Here is a 20,208-nt window from a genome sequence, read left to right as displayed (position 1 = left end):
GTGCTGCGATGTTTGCAAATGGTTCAGGAATTGTTGCAGACACAGACATTTGGCATAAAAGGATTGGACATGTAAATGTGCAGAGATTGAAGTCTATGCAGACAAAAGGAATTGTGACAGGGCTGCCAAAATTTAAAGTGGAAGGTATGCAGAAAATATGTGAAGCATGCCAATTTGGGAAGCAAACAAAGCATGTGTTTCCACGTAACAGATATGTGAGCAGAAATGCACTAGATGTTGTGCATTCAGATGTATGGGGTCCTACGAAGACCATATCTATGGGAGGCTGCAAGTATTATGTGACTTTCATTGATGACCACACAAGGAAAGTGTGGGTATATTTCATGAAAGAGAAGAGTGAGGTGTTCACTCACTTTCAGAATTTCAGAGTTTTGGTTGAAAAGCAAACAGGGAAATATGTAAAGTGCCTAAGGTCAGATGGAGGGGGAGAGTACTTCTCCAAAGAGTTCTCTGAATTCTTGAAGAAGAATGGTATTCGGAGACAGTTGACATGCAGATACACTCCGCAGCAAAATGGAGTTGCTGAGCGGAAAAACAGGCACATTGCTGAGATTGCGCGAGCATTGATGGAAGAGAAGAATATGCCGCATTGCTATTGGGCTGAGGCTGTTTCTACAGCAGTATACATCATGAACAAGACTCCAATTGCAGCCATACATGATGTAACTCCAGAGGAGAGGTTTACTGGCAGAAAACGAGATTTGTCTCATCTGAAAGTTTTTGGATGCATTGCATATGTGCATGTGCCAGATGAGCTGAGAACTAAGCTGGATCCAAAAGCTGAAAAATGTGTGTTTATTGGATACTCCCTTGAGCAAAAGGGATACAGGTGTTATAACCCTGCTACACGTCAGTTGAGGGTAAGCAGGGATGTTGTCTTTGATGAGATGAGCAGCTGGTATGCTGCTGAAAAAGAAGCTGTCGGGGCTGATGTCAGTGGAAGTGTGGTTGCACAGAATGCAGGTCAGCAATCACAGTCTTTGAGTGGACCAGGAGAGTCCTCATCTAGTGGGTCTGTTGATAGACCATGGAGTGGCAGGCTGCGTCATAATACCAGTCCTGCAAATGTGATTAGTACATCACGTAAAGGAAAAGAGAAAGTGGTTGAGCCCCTTGGTATGCCTGACATTTCTGCAGGGCATTCTCATGTTGATGGAGAGTCTAGTGGCTCAGATATGAGCCTTGATGAGGAGCTTGGGATCCCAGCTATGAGAACACCTGGTGTAAAGAAGGCTATGGAAGCCATGAATGAAAAGCTGCGAAGATCAGGGAGAGTGAAGAACCCTGTGCAGAGATTTACATATGATGGTTATGTGGCACATCACTATGCATATATGGCAAAGGTTGTGCAGGTTGTAGAGCCCACATGCATTGATGAGGCTGTTGGAAATGTGTATTGGGAGAAAGCTATGGATGAGGAGATGGATGCACTATATGGAAATGAGACTTGGGATTTAGTGCAATTGCCTGAAGGCAAGAAAGCCATTGGATGCAAGTGGGTATACAAAGTTAAACATAACAGTGATGGAAGCATAAACAGGTACAAGTCTAGATTGGTAGCCAAAGGATATGCGCAGACATATGGGATTGATTATGAGGAAACTTTCAGCCCAGTTGCCAAGATGGCAACGGTGAGAGTTGTGATAGCAGTGGCTGCGTCAAAGCAATGGTCTTTACATCAGATGGATGTAAAGAATGCATTCTTGCATGGGGATTTGCAAGAAGAAGTGTATATGTTGCAGCCACCTGGTTATGAGGATGTGGGTCACCCCGAGCATGTTTGCAGGTTGAAGAAAGCCTTGTATAGCTTAAAGCAAGCACCAAGAGCGTGGTCTGACAAGATTTCTGAATATCTTGTCACTATTGGCTTTCATGTAGTCAATGCAGATTTCTCGCTGTATGTGAGACATGGTGATAGAGGAGTTGTGCTTGTTGTCATCTATGTAGATGACTTGATCATTACGGGGGACCATGATGCAGAGATCTTTGATGTAAAGATCTTGCTTAGACAGAAGTTCGAGATGAAGGATCTGGGGGAGCTCAGATATTTCTTGGGCATTGAGGTGATTAGGTCACCACATGGTATTGGATTACTGCAGAGACAGTATAGCTTGGACATGTTGTCCAAGTATGGTATGACAGGCTGTAAGCCTATTTCTGTGCCATTGGATCAGAATGGCAAGTTGAGTGCAGATTCAGGAGAGATCTTGGAGGATCCTACTATGTATAGGCGCATAGTAGGAAGTTTGATCTACATGACGATCACCAGACCAGATTTGAGCTATGCTGTTGGGTTGGTGAGTCAGTTTATGCAGGTTCCACGGAAACCGCATTTGGATACAGTGAGACGCATACTGAGGTATGTGAAGTCTACTTTGCATTGTGGACTATTCTATGAGACTGGGACAGAGATATGTGTACATGGGTACACAGATGCTGATTGGGCTGGTAGTATCTCAGATAGAAGATCTACCAGTGGATTCATGTTTTCTTTGGGGAGTGCTGTTGTGACTTGGAGCAGCAAGAAGCAGCCTACGGTTGCTCTATCCAGTACAGAGGCCGAGTACAGAGGAGCTGCTATGGCAGCATGTGAGATAGCTTGGTTGAGAAAGCTACTTGCAGATTTGGGTCTATCAGTGGATAGACAAGTTGTCATTTTTTGTGACAACATTAGCAGTATACAGTTGGCCAGGAACCCAGTTTTTCATGCTCGTACGAAGCACATAGAGGTCCACTACCACTTCGTCAGAGAGAAGGTCTTGGCAGGAGACCTTGACCTTGTTTATGTTAGTACAGAGGATCAGGTAGCTGACATCTTCACCAAAGCATTGGGTACAGAGAAGCTCCACAGATTCAGGGCTTCGCTTGGTGTACATGAGATGGAGTTGAGCTCGAGGGGGAGTGTTGAGATATCGAGCTCGTCTAGTGAGGCGGTGGCCACTGATGACCTGCCTGGGGGATAGGCCCCACACTTACACCACTGGCATGGTTGGTGAGATCATGGGAGATATGCGGCCAGTGGGATGACAGGCTGTGTGACAGCCATTCTAGAGACTAGCATAGTTATAACGCCAGCTCATTTAGTCGGGTTCACACTATAGAGAACCCGTGTATGTATTTGGTTGAGTACCTTTCATATGTGTGTACTCTTATCTTGTATATGGTGTGTTGAGTGTTGAGTAGAGAAGAAGAAGATTTCAACCTCTCACCCTGTGTGTGTTCTCTATTAGGGTTTTGTGAGTGTGTGTGTGCGCTTGCAAGAGCTCAAGCTCTCTTCCTCCCTGCATCTTTTCAGGTGTGCAGCCCTTCCTCATGCCCTTGGGAACAGTGCATAGGCTCGAGATCAGTTCATTGAGGTGTTTCTACAGTCGTGTACAGTTCAGCCAGGCTTTCGATCCTCCGAGATCTTGCGTTTGGCTTATCTACAGTCCATAGTCATTCTCTCTAAAGTAATAAAGCAAATACTATCTCGTTGTCGGGATAGGGGGCCCTTCAGTGGGTAATTTAAGACCCAATCTGGTGTACAGTTCTCATATATCTCTCTCTCATCTCTTTAAAGTTTGAATTATTAAAGTGGATTGCTAAACTCACGGCGCACAACAATCGGAACGCCGCCATCAACAGTGCCCACGGCAATATCACTGGACAAGCTGTACATAACTCTGACGTGAGGAGAGTAATCTCTCTCTTTCTTTGCGCAATCTATAGCTCGCACACAGCTGGCTATCAAAGGTGACAAGATCTATCATCCAGAAGAGTAACATAACGACGTCTCGCCAACAGCGGGGGCAACAGCGGGGCAACAGCAGCTGCCACCAAACCGGCGAGCATATCACAGAGAACAACCCGCTACAATAGTGAAATAACGCTACAACACTTGTACAGCCGTTGTTGCACGTCACCAACAACGGGCAACAGTAGCAGCACCGCACAGAAATGGCGACCACAATCATGGCCAGCGTGAGGAGATCAACAGCAGCGCAACAGCTCGTGGCAAGCGTGCACAACAGCGCAACAGGCACCACAATCTTCCAAGCCACGACAAGCAGCAATGCTAGGACAGCAGCAGACGGGTGCAAACAACAACGTGTTGATTTTCTGAGAGCGTCAAATCACTGAGATGAGCAGTTATAAGAGAAGAGAGTGTTGAGAGTTTGTAAATCCCATTCTCCACTCTACCTTCCCAAAAAACTTTGCCTATTGCTTTGCCCCGGAGAGCAACAAAACGCTCATCAAACTCCACTCGCATGCCAGTCTTGCAAACGTCATGCACTAACAAAAGATGAAAACCAAGAGAGAGAACATAAAGAACCGGGGAGGAATGCTTCCCCCCTCTGCCATCGGGAATGATCTCCAACCTGCTCCTCTCACTATGAATCGAGATAGTGGATTTGTCACCAATAAAGATGTGACCTGTTTGCCTTCGAAGATCCTATAACACTCTTGGGATGGAGTCATGTGCTTGGAAGCATCGTTGTCTAGAATCCACTCCGGAGTATACCCAACGGTGAGAGCAACTGCCTCCATGCTCGAAGAAGATGAAGCTTCGGTGTCCATAATCTCCAAGTGCACAAAAGCTGGAATCTTTGCGGTCTCAGTTGAGGAATCAACACCTTTCTTAGTACTCCGCTGAGGACATTTCCTCCAATAATGACCCTTCTGGCCACAATGGTTATAGGTCTGCTCGGCCTTCAAAGCATCATGCTCTGAGTCGGCTTCTTCTCAGAAGACTTCACCCGTGAAGACTTGCCTTTGCCATTGTTGTTGTTGCAGCCTTTCGACCGCTGGCCAGTGAAAGCCTCAGAACCTCCACCCTGTGGAGGGTTCAAAAACTGTTCTTCTTGGTCCAAAACCATCGGCACAAGCTCCTCCCATGTAATGGTGCTAAGCCTTCCACTGGTGATCAAAGAAGAATAGAAAGTTGAGTACTAAGGGGATAGATGAGACAGGAAAGTGATGGCCATATCCTTTGATGATATCTCCTTCCAAGCCTATTTGATGATATCTCCTTCCTAGCCTGAAGAACCTCCTGCTGAAGAGCTTGGAGTTTGTTGATGTGCTCTTGCTTCGTCGAAGACTTTGCAGGATTCATCACTCGCATCTGCACTTCCAAGGAAATTCTCTTCATGGGTGACACCCTATCGTACAAAGAAGCGAAGTGCTGCCAAATCCCGCGGGCCAGTGTCACGTGTTTGATGTGGTTGATCACTTGGGGTGTGCAATTGAGGAAGATAAAATAACGCACATGGGCATTGACATGATCCGACAATTGTGCGTGAGCCTCCCGCTCTTTCTTGGTGTATAGTGAAAGCTCTTCCTCCAACTCTGGCCTTGGAACTCCAACCACAATGATCATAAGGCTCCAAGACAGATTCCATCATTACCTTCCAGATGCCATAGTTGTTCCCGTCCAACTGTTGGTCCACTGGGAATGTTGGGAGGGTGGGGATCTTCACATGTTTCTTTGCCATCTCGAGGAAATCTACCATCTCGGGGGTTTACTTGGTCTTGTGAAGGGAGGGTGGGTGGGAAAAAAAATATGAAGAAGAGGCTACAAATAAATGTAAGGTGGCTGTCTAACAGTGATGCCCCTTCTCCACGTCCCGAACAGCCCAGCAATACTCCAGTCAGCACTAAACGCAGCAGTCCCGAATGCTCTCACCGTCTCTGAATCTTCAAGCCACCTGGGGCTTTGACACCATGTCAAAATGGGCAGAAATGAGACAAAGTACTGAGAGCAGAAGTACAGAAATGAAAGAGAGGAGAAGGTGGTATAAACTCTGCTATATAGACCAGAATCCAGTACAAACTGAGTGAGGGGGCAAGGCATGCTATATATACAAGTAGGGCAGCCAGTCGGCCAGTAGCAACTGGGCCGACAGCCCTGAATGGGTCCACGATTGGAAGCATAAAAGCAGTCGACCAACAAAATATGAGTCGGACAGCAGAAAAACACCAATCGGCCTGGAGATACACGTCAGCCAGCAGGTACAGCAGTCGGCCAGCTCATACAGCCCCCCCACTCCTAGCAAAACTGGGAAAAAACATGGACAATGGGGGAAAATGGAGAAAGCTCCTATACGGGCGGGCACACCCACAACAATGGCCCTCACTCCCTACTGAGTAATATGGTACAGACAGGAGATGTCTGCTAACAAGAACAATCTAGTCTTTCTTTGGGCACCCCACATATCCCATGGGAAGGGCGTCTTGGCCAAAGTAAGGGGGAGGTGCCCAATTGCTTAGAATGATTGGTATCCATCATGTTATGTTCAAACTTCACACACCATAATAAATGTGTGTGAACACAATGATATAACTTCATAAAATACTTCCTTCAAATTATCATCTATTCCAAGTTTCTCCTCTACTTAAACCATTGTTTCTACTCTTTTCTTCCCCAATTTTACTTTTCATATATACTACAGACAGTTAAATTCCTGCTGTTACTACCTGGCTGTTTCATTGCCTAATTTTAGGCTTCCCATCCTTATGCCTGTGAACGTTCTGCTATGGGTCAAACACTGGCATCAATGCCATCATCATCTTGTTGAAGGATGACTGTGCATTGGCGAGACCAAAATCATTACTTTGAATGAGTAGTGCCCTTTTTTCATGTGAAATGTTGTTTGTTGATGCCTTTTTCGCGGTTGCCATAGTGAAATTGTTATGGGATTGATGGATTTGAAATGTTTGTGCAGCTGCCTAACTGGCCAGAGACTCTTGATGCCGCTTATAAGAGATATGTAGAGACATTTCATGCTATTGCAGATATGTTTCCAAAAGAGAACGTTTTGTGTGTCACACATGGTAAGTGAATTACTACATTTTATTTATTTTTGGAGGCTATCTATTTATTTAGCTACAGGCAGCTATATGGGCTATGCACAAGTTTAGGCTGGAGGGATACAAAACCAGGTTTCCATGCTTGCAGACGAAACCCCTCACCCACTAGGCTTCATGGGTAGTTCTTTTAATAAAATTGAAGCCATGCTTTTGTCAATTTTGAGTTTTGAGGTGTTCAAGCCATTAAACGAATTTTAGCGATATAACACATGACCCATCACTTGCTTGTATTTATCAGAGTAAAGGATCTAATGTTGGGGTAAAGGCATTATGCCCACCCTTATAGTGTGTACAAGCCCATAAGTTATAGTACATAGTACACTTTTAATGTACTAAGTGCACTATGTGTACTAGTGCAATATACATGTGTGATAGGGGAGTCACACACTCATTCTCATGAGTTGACTTATCCCCACAACTCTCTCTCTCTCTCTCCCTTGTTGTTCTCTCTGTGTGTGTCTCCCACACATGAACTCTAACCCTAATTCTCCTTTTCCCATTCAACTGGTATCAGAGCTTAGGTAGCTGGCTTGATCCTCTCCCTCTTGGTGCTGATTTTTCTCTACTGGTTTAAAAGCCATTCTGCTGTCGTACCCTGATTTCTCTGCTGGTCACCATCCAGACACACGGCAGCAGTGCTGCGTGTGTAGAACTATTGCTGGCGTTAGACGAGTTGAGTCCTGGAGAAGAAGCGCAAGGACACGACAGTGGCAGCAAAGTGTTGGGCGCTGCAAGACAGTGGAAGTCGCCTGTGTGCGTTGGTGGCCACAAGGCGTAAGGCAGCGTGAGAAAGAGCAGCGAAGTGTGTAGCGCTACCAGACGAAGGCGTAATTATCACTCCCATGGGCGTTAGACGGCGTAAAACCACCGGGCGCATAAGCGCATGCGTGGTGCAGGCTGGCAACCGTTAGCCACTTGGGCGGACACCTCGCCTTCTTGCTAGCTGAAGAAGTCTGCGAAAGATCGCCACGCTTGGCATGGTGTGCCTCTTAAGCTTGTTGGCGAAAGCGTTCTCTTTTTTTTAAAGGTGTCGACTTTCCAGCTGCATGTGCTCTGGAGTATTCTGATTCAGAGGCGTTTATTGTATCTCAATGGGGAAAAACAGGCATTTCCTAGCTTGCTGGGGTTTTCTTGGCAGTGTTGCATAAGACTTCTCGGAAGAAGGTGGTGTTCCCCTGCAAAATTTCTCATTCGTTTCCGGGGATCTCTTGGACTTGGAGAGTGGTTTTACTGACTTCATTCCTGAACGCCATAACGTGGCTGGAGAAGTGTTCGTCTTTCATCTTTACAGACAAGCACCTGGATCGAAATTGCCCACCTGCACAGCAGCAAATACGAAGCCCTCCCCCCTTTCCTGCAACAAAAAATCAGAAAATTACCTGAGGTATTTGCTTCAATCTTTTGGAATTTGCATGTCCAATTTGCAATTGAGCAGGTACAGGTGCCGAATTGCTCAATTTTGAGCAAAATTGGCAAAATTGGGTGACATTGGTCACAATCAGGATCAATTTGCAGGAAATTGGTCACAATCAGGATCAATTTGCAAGAAATTGGATGTCGAAATTTGGGGCTTTTGATGTAATTGTGCAATTAAGCAGTCATACATGCTGTATGATGTGAGAAATCGCACATTTGGGCAAAATTGCAGCAAATTGCAGTGCAAATCAAGGGGCTTTTGTGCCGATTTGGTTGATTTGCATGCAGGCACTCGCATTTGATGCTGTGGATAATGTGTTGATGCCTGAAGCACTCAATGTGCCTGTAAATCAAGGGGGTTTCATGTATTTGATGTATATGTGGCCAGGGGGAAGCATCGCAAAGACTTTGGATGCCTTCATGTGCGTCAATGTACCATGTATGATCAGAAATTGATCTTAAATCAAGGGGCTTTTCAAGATTTTATGCTTGTTGAGCTCGGCAAAGCAGCAGGCAAGACTTTTATGCCTTGAATCCTCAGAAATCAGCTTGCAGTCAAGGGGCTTTTGCCCAATTTCTGTTCGGAACTGTTGTATGCAGTGTACGGGACTGTAAAAGTCTGATTTTCACTCATTTGGACAGCCAGGATAGCATTTATTGCTATTGTACCTGTTGGTACAGATTTGGTACAGTTTTGTACAAGTTTTGGCATGGCTGTACACTGATTTGAGTGAGGAAAAGGTTTAATTTCAGCTGCTGTACTTGCCGGTACAAGTTTGGTACATCATTGGTGAGCACTTAGTACTGCTGTACAGTACTTTGGAAGGGCAACAGAGCGCATTTAAGGTGCTGTCCTAAATCTGCAGCAACCAGATTTTGGTGATTTCATCACTTACAGTGGGAGAAAAGTTGCATTTGTGCTTCCGCAGTGGGAGATAAAGCTTGGGAGAACAACTGTAAGCACTTTGTGTGCTTTTGGTGCAGTATTTGCACATTTTGCAGTGAGTCAGGCATTGACAGGTTGCATATTGCTATGGCAACCACAGGTGAGAGCTCTTCATTGCTTCACATCAAGAAGCTTGAAGGCTCACATAACTATGATATTTGGCAAACCCAGTGCTATAATGTGTTGCTCTAGAAGAAGCAGCACAAGCCTATCAAAGAAAGGGGTGTAATGCCCGCTTCTCTTACTGCTGAAGAGTGGGAAGATATGGATGAGCTGGCAAGATCTACTATCATGTTGTCTGTGTCGGACTCATTACTTTTCAGCATTCGTGAAGAAAAGACAGCTTGGGGAATGTGGCAGAGATTGCAGGACTTGTATGCTCAGCAAAGTGCCTCAAGCAAAGTGTATTGGTTGAAGAAACTCATAGGTCTTCAGATGAAGGAAGGGGCGTCTATGACAGCCCATCTAAATGAGTTTAATGGTATTGTCAGCCAAGTTATTAATCAAAAGTTTGCAATGGACGATGAGTTCAAAGCCACTTTTCTCTTATGCACTTTGCCAGAGAGTTGGGACACATTCAGGACAGCCACTAGCAATTCGAATGCTATGCTGTCATATGCAGATGTTGAGGGTGCTCTTCTTCAAGAAGAGATGAACAGGAAAAACAACTCTGTTGGAAAGTCCAATGCAATGAATGCACGTGGGATCTGTTGTTGGGGTAAAGGCATTATGCCCACCCTTATAGTGTGTACAAGCCCATAAGTTATAGTACATAGTACACTTAGTACTTTTAATGTACTAAGTGCACTATGTGTACTAGTGCAATATACATGTGTGATAGGGGAGTCACACACTCATTCTCATGAGTTGACTTATCCCCACAACTCTCTCTCTCTCTCCCCCTTGTTGTTCTCTCTGTGTGTGTCTCCCACACATGAACTCTAACCCTAATTCTCCTTCTCCCATTCATCTAACAGGAATGTGAGCCCTTTTTTTGTGGCTTGACTTCAAGAGCTCTTTACAATGTTTAACCACACAAATTGCTGCCAACTTGGTGGTGTAAAAGTTTGTTGAAGCCTGTAGACCAAGTGTGGATTCATGCAGTCACATTGCAATTTGCGTATGAGAACATGCTTGAAAAAATGGGTGGAAGCTACCTTCATGTCTTGCCTAAGAGAACCGAAGTCTCTTTTGAAAGAACTCATTGCTAGTGTTTCTTAGAATCTCTAATGGGCTACCACAACTCATGCACGGTCAATTCATGCAAATGGTAAGAAGAGATGTCCTATGCATACTACACTAGGGACAATAACTGGTAGTCTGGTTAGGAGTATCTTTATTTCTTTGCAACCACACCAGGAGGGGCATTGCCCTAACAATCGAATCACAACAATTATTCAAGAAAAGAAATGGTTCAAAAGACACTGTTATTTCACATGTGCTCTTTGTGTGTTAACAAACCGGGAACTCGACCAGATTTCCATTGCCTTATGTCTGGTTCTTTCCATCAATCTGGTTCTGTCAGTCACCTGCAGCCGGTTCTATCTGCTGATGGAAATTCGCTTGCTTTTTTTGGGGCTGCTGAGGTGGGTGTAAATATCGTAAATGGGGAGCAAGTAAGGACGAAAGCGACCTTAACATCCCGAGACTGTTCCAGCAGGGGGTGGAATGAGCCTGCAATTTGGCCCTCCTAGCCTACACTTTTCATTCCACTCTTCTCCAGCCCCGTCTGTGCTTTGCCTCGGAGCACTGGTGAAGCCTTCCTTGGCGTGCACTTGAACTAACACTAATCCTTGCAGCTAAGAAACTGGTGTAGCTCACAAGCATCTTGAGGACGTGGCCAATCAACCAAGCCTTTAATCTTTGCCAGGTCCAAGGCAATGCCAATGATATACCATAAGTAGGAAACCTGCTCCTGAATGAATGCATACTTTTTCTTGTTGATGCAAGGCTTGTTTTCCTGAAGCAACTCCAAGACTTTCTTGAGGTGCTTCAAATGTTGTGGGAGCCCTGGAACAAACTGAATTTTGCCAAAGAATTCATTACAAAGACACACTTCTCCATCAATGGCTTGAAGACCAGCATTATTGTCTTAATGATATCCACATACACATGTATATACTGTACGCGTTTGTGTGTGTGTGTGTGTGTGTATGTGGAGAAGTTAAGACATATGTAAGTTCAGTCCATAACGACCTTTGTCTGGAAAGTGGTCTTGTGTACTTCCGTTTTTGGTGTCCTGAGTAGGAGTGATCTCATGACTTTTTCAATGCGGACTGAGGGTTAGAATTCTTTGTATATATGTAAGCATTGAGAATTTGGCTTTCTTGACTGTATACTCAAAAAAGGGAAAACGTTTTTAATAGAATTATTAGCATCAATTCACTCGTCCTCTCTTGCATCCCAATGAAAATAACGGACTGAGGAGATCTACAAAATTAAGAAAAGATAAAGTACTCAAGACACAACTTTTCTTCTTGAGGATGCGAGTTGTTCCTATTGAAAGCTAGATCCATTGCAACACGAGCTTTCAAGAGCAACATGTACCCTCAAGATCGAATAAGAAAGGAAAGTCCTAGGACAGTATTACATTCTTTTGTCTATGCATTGTTTAGCGTTAAAGGAGTCTAGTGTGATCATAGTATGCATTTATCTTCACAACATGCAATAGATTATGTGAATACTTCTTCCTTCTTCATGTATTCGCAGGATTATGTTCTTTTTTTAAAAGAAAAAGATCCTTCCATTAGTTAACAAAAAGAGTCCACCCAAGGGGACTACAACCCTCTGTAGAAGTACAACCCTCTGCAGAGGTTGAGTGCTGAGAAAAGTGCTCCCTTCCTGTTTGGCTCCCTCAGAGAGAAACTACAATCTGGGGGAGGGGGGAACAGCCACACTGGGGGCCTGTAGTGCCAAGTGATCCCTACTGACGAGGGAGGGAGGGACCATTACTCCAAATCCGCAAGAAGGCCGCGTGGCATTGCCACATGTGGTCTGAGTCTCTTGTCAATTGGTCCCGCTATCCACACATTGTGTGTATAATGTCTGTCCAAATGCAGCTAATAGTCTCTGCTGGAGGGGTGAGGGTACGATGGCCTCAATGTAGCATGCCTGCCAGATGTGCCAAGCTGTAATGCTGCTAATGATCTTCCACCTATGTTGAAACTCCTGGTGAAATCCGCACCTAGAGCAAGAGGCGGTGCCGACCACCACGAGGCCCATGTGTGATTAGCATTACTTAGCATCTCTATTGAGCGTTTAATTATTGCATAACTAGTAACACGTCTACATGCAACTTAAATGTTTCACCGTGCTCAGTAAAAAGACACAAAAGCACTATGCTTCACAAGCATTACAATACATTTGATGTTTCCATGACTCACATCCTATGAGTAATCCAAAGTCTTCTGATCCTAGGACCTACACTGTTGGAAGAGGAGCTTGAAGAGATATCGTTGTGCCTACAATTGGACCACAAGGAGAAAAGGAAGATATTCATTCTGATTCCTCAGCTCTGTCCATTTTGATAGGGAGTGTTGATCAGCTTCCCACAGGTGCCAAGTAGGCTCGGGATGCGCTTACTTCACTTTACCAGGTGCGTAACAAGGCACAAGTTGCCTACTTGCGCAAGCATTTAGAGTCCAAGCATATGAATGAGAGAGACTTAATGGATGAGTTTCTCACAAGGATCAAAGATCTCAAAGGAATAGCTTGCATGTAGTGATGAGGTCTATTCTAGCAGTTCATTTTTGGTGTCTACTATCCTCACAGCTTTATCGGATTCATACCAGGGTTTTGCATCCACACTTCGGCTCATGATGAAGGGTAACCCCAATGCCCTTACGTTTGATGAGTTGATTGGAGTGCTCTTGCAAGAAGAGCAATTTCGGCAAAACCAGATTAGTATGTGTGTGGGAGATTAGGCATTCACTGTTAGTCAAAAAGGTAAAGGCAAAGCCTTTCGTGAGGACGGCTATAAGCCAAAAGCAAGGATGCCAACAAGGGGGGTGATAAGCCTAAGAAGAAAGGCAAATGCAACTATTGTCGGAAGCCAAGCAATTATATCAATAAATGCAAAAAAAAAAAAAGATTAGAGAGAAGGAGAAGAAAGAGTGAGGCATGGTTGTGGACCGTGGTTGATGCATCAACACCAAGTGATGAAAAGAAGGAATCACCGAACAATGCACATGAAGATTAGGCACTCATTGTGCATTGCAACTATGACCTTTCTATCCATGTTGTATGCATGTTAGTGACAAATGAGTATGTTTGGTATTTTGATAGTGGTGCTAGTAAGCACATTACTTGTTGTGTGATTTGTTTTCCTCCCTCGAGTCTCCTCCTCAAGGAGGCACAGTCAACATGTGAAAACTATTTCTCATATCCAATGAAAAAAGTTGGTAAGGTTGTGCTCACTGCTGCAAATGGTGGGACAATCACTTTCTCAGAAGTCTTGTTTATTCGAGGCATTAAAAGAACTTGCTATTAGTCTTCGCCATTGCTAGGGCTGGCCTAGTGGTCAGATTTGTTGATGACATGTGTACAATTCATGACTGAAGTGATGGAGACATCATTGTGGTATCCGGTACTCTAAGCCATGGACTTTACAGGTTGGACATATATGAAAGATTAGCACATAATGCTTGTTTAGTTATTGCCACACGTGCTATGAGTGGCACGGAGCTATGGCATGCCTGCATCGGTCACTTGAATTTTGGTAATTTGTTACGCGTTAAAAGGCCAGAGATGGTGTGAAAGTTTTCAAAGCTTGAGGCATGTGTTAAACATGTATGTGAGGGGTGCATTTTGGGCAATATCATTCCTGAAAGATGGATCAGCAAGGGTTGTCCAGAATTTATAACTTATACATAGTGACTTTTATTGATGACTACTCCAGGCATACCTGGCTATATTAGTTGAAGGCAAAGCTAGAGGTTTTTACATGCTTTAGACACTTTGTTTCTATGGCTGAAAATTTATCTCCTTGTAAAGTTTGGTACCCTTTGTACAGATTGAGGGAGAGAGTACATGTCCAAAGAATTTAATGTATACTTGTCTGAGAGGGGAATTCAGCACCAATGTACCGTGTCTCATACACGTCAATGGAATGGTGTATTGGTGTAACATGTAGCGAAAGTATCCTCCAATACGAATACTTCCGTTGCTTGCTAAACTCGCGAAACTTAGGATACAGAAGACGGTGTGAGCATTTGTGTGACAGGATCCTCCAATACGAATACTTCCATTGCATGTTACAATTGGAAAGAAATTATAGGTGTCTTATGGAGATGGCACGATGTATGGTCAAAGGCCAGAATTTGCCTCATAGGTTTTGGACGGAAGTTGTTATTTGTGCAGCATATGTGCTAAACAGGTGTCCAACAAAAGCCTTGCAGACGATCACTCCTTACAAAGCTTGGCATGACAGAAAGCCATCAGTGGCTCATATGAGTGTCTTTGGTTGCTTGGCTTATGCTCGTGTTTGAATAGCACCTCACGAGCTTGTTGACAAGAGAGTGAAATGTATCTTTGTGGGATATAGTACGGTCTCTACCATCCTACTTCTCAACGGATTATGGTTAGTCGAGACATTGTTTTTGTAGAGAATTCATCTCAGCCCTTACTCGAACGCAAAAAACAGCAAACTGTTGGCTCACATGATCTCTTTGATACTCTCCTCCCCTTATATGAGGTGTTGGGCATTTCGACACTCAGCCTATGACTTGAAATCAGCCCATCGTTGCTGGAAATTAGTCCACAGATGCTGAAAATCGGCAACCAGAAATGCTAGACATCAAGTTCATTAGTCAGGTAGACATTGATGATGCAGTGGAAGAAGAAAAGACAGCAATTCAGCAAGCTAAATCATTGCCTCGTTGGCTGTTGCTAACCTTTTGGGACAGCAATGTGGGGGCTCCTTTGGCAGGTAGAACATGTGCTTGTTCTCACCATGCATCTGGGCATTACATGGATCATGCTCTTATGAGCAACTTGTGTGATGAAGGAGAGCTAGTCTCTTTTGATGAAGCACAAGAGGATTGGAATTGGATTCATGCCATGCAGCAAGAATTTGAAGAATGGCACTTGGGGTTTAGTTGACTCATCTTTCAGCAAGAAAGCTTTTGGTACGAAGTGGGTCTATAAGATCCAAGAGAAAGTATGATGGTAGCTATAAGACACGTAGCAAAGGGCTATGCACAACAAAAAGACATAGGTTACGATGGAACCTCTTCATGACCACGTCTCGTATGACCACTATCATGTGCACTATGGCAGCACATCATGGTTGGAATGTGCATCAATTGGACATTAAAACTGCCTTCTTGAACGGTTATTGCACGAGGAGGTATACATTTCTCAGCCTCATGGTTTTGTTCGGAAGGGTCAAGAACACAAAGTGTGCAGGTTATGGAAGGCTTTGTATGGCCTTGCAGGCTCCCAGGTATGGTATGAGAAGATACACGAATACTTGGTCTCTCATGGGTTATCTAACAGTCCAACAGAGAGCACCCTCTATGTGAGTTAGACAAAAGAGAGTTTGTTGGTCATCATTTACACATTGAGATCCATGTCCATGTGGCACTCACTTCTTTTGGAGTGGAGACAGAGGTAGCAACTCACACAGAGATGCAACAAGCAAGCAGAGATAGAGAGAAGGACAACACTCAAAGTAGATTGATGAGAATTAGTGAATTACAAATGAAGGCCATGACAAGGTCACTTACACACTCATAAGAGTGTACATAGGCTCAAGGGGAAAAACCTCCTTAGTAGGAAAAAGTGCCCCACCCTAGAAGTAGGTCCACACATCACTACCATATAAATGGCTACACATCCCTCCTATAGTGATGATGTGAACATGTACAAGGATCATCTGGTTGGTCAATCTCCAAATCCAAAGCTTTGCGAAAAACTTCGAACTTCTCTCGTGAGAGAGCCTTCGTGAACATATCTGCCACATTTTCCTCTGTAGAGACAATGAGCCTCTCCATGAGATAATGATAATGCACCTCAATGTGCTTTGTGCGAGCATGAAACACTGGGTTTCTCACAACGGCCAATGCACTATGGCTGTCATAGGAGATGGAGGTGGGGGGTTGCTGTCCAACACCAAGATTTGCCAAAAGGCGTCTGAGCCATACACACTCCACAATTGCTACCTGCACTCAGCTTCAAAGCTCGAAGTGGCCATCATCCGTTGTTTCTTTGCTGAGCCATGATATACATGAATCACCAAGATGAAACAAAATCCGCTAGTGAACACTCGGGTGTCCTAACATCCTACTTAGTCCAAATCACTTAAGGCATGCAGCTATGACTTCCACTCCACCCCCCCCCCCCCCGCGCGCGCGCGCGCGCACGCTCCGATAGAACAATCCAAGGAACTAGGTGCCTTGTAAGTAGCAGAAAACCCGCTTGATAGCCCACCAATTCTTGGTAATGCATAAATCTACTCAACTCTGACACCCCATACTGAATGTCTACCTGCATGTTGCATAGGTAGATCAGGCATCCAACACATAGTCACAGGGAATGGGCATTTTTAGACTCGGGAATGTTGGGGATGGCAGCATCTTCCCGTTCCCATTCCTGTCCCATGTCACTCTATAGTCACAGGGAATGGCCATTCTCAATCTTTTCCGTCCGCGTTCCCATTTCGCGTCCCATGTGACTATGATCCAACAGCCTGCTGATATGGTGTCTGATCAAAAGGCTCTCCAAAATCTTGAATGCTAAGCCTGGCACCTGTCTCAATAATGTAGACATGCTTGCAATCCTCAAGATTAAACCTTTTAAGTAGTCTTTGCATCATGACTATCCCATTATCACGATGTAAGAACTAAATGCCCAAATAAAACTACAACGGACCAAATCCAACATCTCAAAAGAAGCTTGTAATTTAGCCTAAAAGGCTAAAATCTTCTCAACATCGGTGCCATTGAGTAACATGGTTAAGTTTAGGGACTGTATTGGAGCAGATCAGGTGCTCAAGAAGGTACCCAAGTGCAGATCCAGTTGGAGGCATCTTTATGGGGATGTGTGCAATACCTCTACCGGGGTGTGCTCTGCCCACCAACCCTAGACTGGCCTGACCAGCAGTTATGCATCTATTTAAGGATGGGCCTTGGTTAGGCATTTAGTGCTAGATCTGCTAAGTTCAGCCATTGACCATCAGTGGGAGTACCTCTCAGCAATAATGCAGTCCCATGTGCAGTTTACATCAGCAGTATAACCTTTTGTCGTCGATGCATTGTTGCAGTAGGTGCGGCTTGCTGGCCTCGGGTTGGTCTTGCTGCTTGAAATTCTGCAGTAATGGCCTCAAGGGAAGCCATGGAGGTGGAAAGAAGCCTCTGAAAAAGGCAATAGCCTTGGTCAAGGATGACGGTGTGGATCCATGGAGTTATCTTTAAGGGAAAGCATCCGAAGCGAGACCAAACAATGGGAAATGAGTGTGAGAACTGTAGCATACTCTCCCAAAGAGGAGGGGAAACATGCCCCAGCTCTAGAGGTCGAGAACCAGAGGGAGAGCCTCGCTGTTGACAGAGAACTCTGATTGGACTCTTGGAGCTGTTTAGGACCTGGGCCGCGAGGCGAGACCAAACAATGGGAAATGAGTGTGAGAACTGTAGCATACTCTCTCAAAGAGGAGGGGAAACATGCCCCAGCTCTAGAGGTCGAGAACCAGAGGGAGAGCCTGGCTGTTGACATAGAACTCTGATTGGACTCTTGGAGCTGTTCAGGACCAGGGCTGCAAGGGCACACCATTAGGGGAAAGCAAGTGGATATACTTTCATGCTGTTTCTTTGTGTTCACATTCTGCTGAGTGTTTGCCTTGGATGACATGCTTGTGAAGGTTAAATGGTAAACATTGTTTTGTTTAATGTGAACAGGTGAAGGAGTGGGGGTATCAGTTTCACATTTCCGAGGGGTGACCGTGTATGAAGTAGGATATTGTGCGGTTTCTCATGTACAACGATCTGTTCATAACTTAGCAACTCCACCAGCATCAGGAAAGTTTGAGTTGCTTACTGAACCTGGGGATGAGTCAGGCATAAGCTTCAGCGAACATTAGTGTTCATGAGATTATGGTTTCTGACTGATTTTACAATAAAAAGGCTTATAATCTGACCTTGTAATCTCTATGCAGTCATGCAATTTATGGCCATATTGTTCAAGCATTAAGTTCTTTTGGTTACAAAGACTAAGGGGCTTTATAAACATAATGTCTGCCTGCTAGAAGGGGAGATCTCATCATGTGCAGGGGATTTCCCCAATTTAACCTCTGCCTGTCTGATGGGCGGGGGGGAGATGTCTGTAAAGACAACTCAATTTGGAGTAATTAAATTTTGTATGGTCTAAGTAGATTTCACTCATTTTTTTAAACTGCAGTTAATTTTTGTGATACCAGCATTTACATCCCTCTTGTGAAAGGGAAGAAATTTGGTGAATTAATTTAGGGCAACGTCATGAGTCATCATGAATATGCATAACAATGCTAAATAAGTAGAACATTTAGATACTTGGAAAGACTAAAGGAAACCTGAGACCCCCTATATTACTGGCATGTAAAAGGTATTAAAAATTAGGTCTATTTTACATGTTGGCATACTTTTAAGATGAACATTTGACACCATGCACTGCTTCTCTTTTGCATTTTGTCTTAAGCAATGATGTATCTTTCAGTGATTATGTATATTGTGGCTAGTTCATTTTAGTGTTGCCAAGCGTATTGTTCACGAGACGGTGCCCAAGGATGTTCACATCTATATCAAACACATTAAAAGCTAATATAATAAATGCCCTATAACTGTAAAGCTTGTAAGTACACCTAATAAAAAAGACCATCTCACAGGTGACATCCTACATGTTTTTTTATTAAACCTTGAGACTCAAGGTGTTTCAATGGCAGAATCACAAAGAAAGTAAAAATCCCTTTTTCACTAGGTGATCCAACTTGCACCCATCTTTGCAAACATTCAACAAATGTTCATTTTTCAAGAGGACATTTCCTTAAAGTTTCAGATTTCTTAATATCAACAAACACAAAGTATTGTAAAGTGATATATGAACCTCTTGTGGTATGAGCACACATCAAGAAAAATTGCGAACTGCAAGCATTAACCAATAAAATTGTGAACATTAGGTCCTTCCAAAGGCTTGGATTTCTTTGCAGTAACGATCCAATAGGAATGTTGATTTTAGAAGATGAAAAACACTAAGGAACCTAAGAATTATCTTTGATTTGATTTTTTGCATGTGCACTATGGGGTGTGTAATATTGCAATTGGTTGTGGGCCAATTGGCTACAACTTAAAAGTATTGGAACTAGAATATTTGGGCAATTGTGCCATGTGTTTTCTCAATCGGCATCTCCATATCAATTTTTGTAATGTCATATAGGAAGAGTCAATCTAAAAGATAGGAATGTGACAAAAGATGAATACATTTGCCCAATCATGTCCCACAAAAAAGAGTACATTATGACCTTTCAAAGGAAGGGTACTTTTGTCCCAAAAAAAAAGAGCACATATTGATCTATGAGGAGGAGGGTAACAAGAAAGAGGTGGACAGTAAGGGCTATTGCCCTACACCGCCATGGCCCTCTCCTCCTGCATGCCTAAATGGTATGTGGTCTGTCCATTCCCTCACTAAAAAATAAATTTTTTTAAAATATCCCTCGTAATATTTAAAAAAAAGAGTACTTGTACCTACCTTATCATATGAGTCTACTAAAAAGAGTATAGCTATCAATCTATAGAAGGAAGGGTACACTTATCCCATGTATCAACCAATTAAAGGAAAGGTATGCTTTTTTTAGAAGATCAATCTATCAAAGAAAGGGTACATGATTAAAGAGGAATAAATTTGCCGAGCAAACTAGAGAATGTGAATGTAAATGCTGAACCAAAGAAAGTGTATGCCGTACCAATGCATGAGAAGAGTATGCATATCAACCTATCAAAGAGAGAGTATGTGTG

General features: G+C 43.8%; 1 protein-coding gene across 2 annotated transcripts in view; it reads left to right on the top strand.

Annotated features, from left to right (window-relative positions):
• Positions 1-18,586, top strand: part of LOC147618160 (uncharacterized) — a 35,544-nt gene extending 16,958 nt beyond the window's left edge. For both annotated transcript variants that reach the window (XM_086774587.1, XM_086774586.1), the window contains 2 exons: positions 6,723-6,831; positions 18,121-18,586. In XM_086774587.1, the coding sequence (XP_086630713.1) occupies positions 6,723-6,831; positions 18,121-18,302 (291 nt within the window). In that variant the 3' untranslated portion in view covers positions 18,303-18,586. The remainder of the gene's footprint in view (positions 1-6,722; positions 6,832-18,120) is intronic.
• The last annotated feature ends 1,622 nt before the right edge of the window (positions 18,587-20,208 follow it).

This window comes from Cibotium barometz, chromosome 35, assembly GCF_041138505.1.
Source record: "Cibotium barometz isolate CiBa-2024 chromosome 35, ASM4113850v1, whole genome shotgun sequence".
NCBI lineage: Eukaryota > Viridiplantae > Streptophyta > Polypodiopsida > Cyatheales > Cibotiaceae > Cibotium > Cibotium barometz.
Note: the sequence above shows the minus strand (reverse complement) of the source record. Positions and strands in the feature narration are given on the sequence as shown.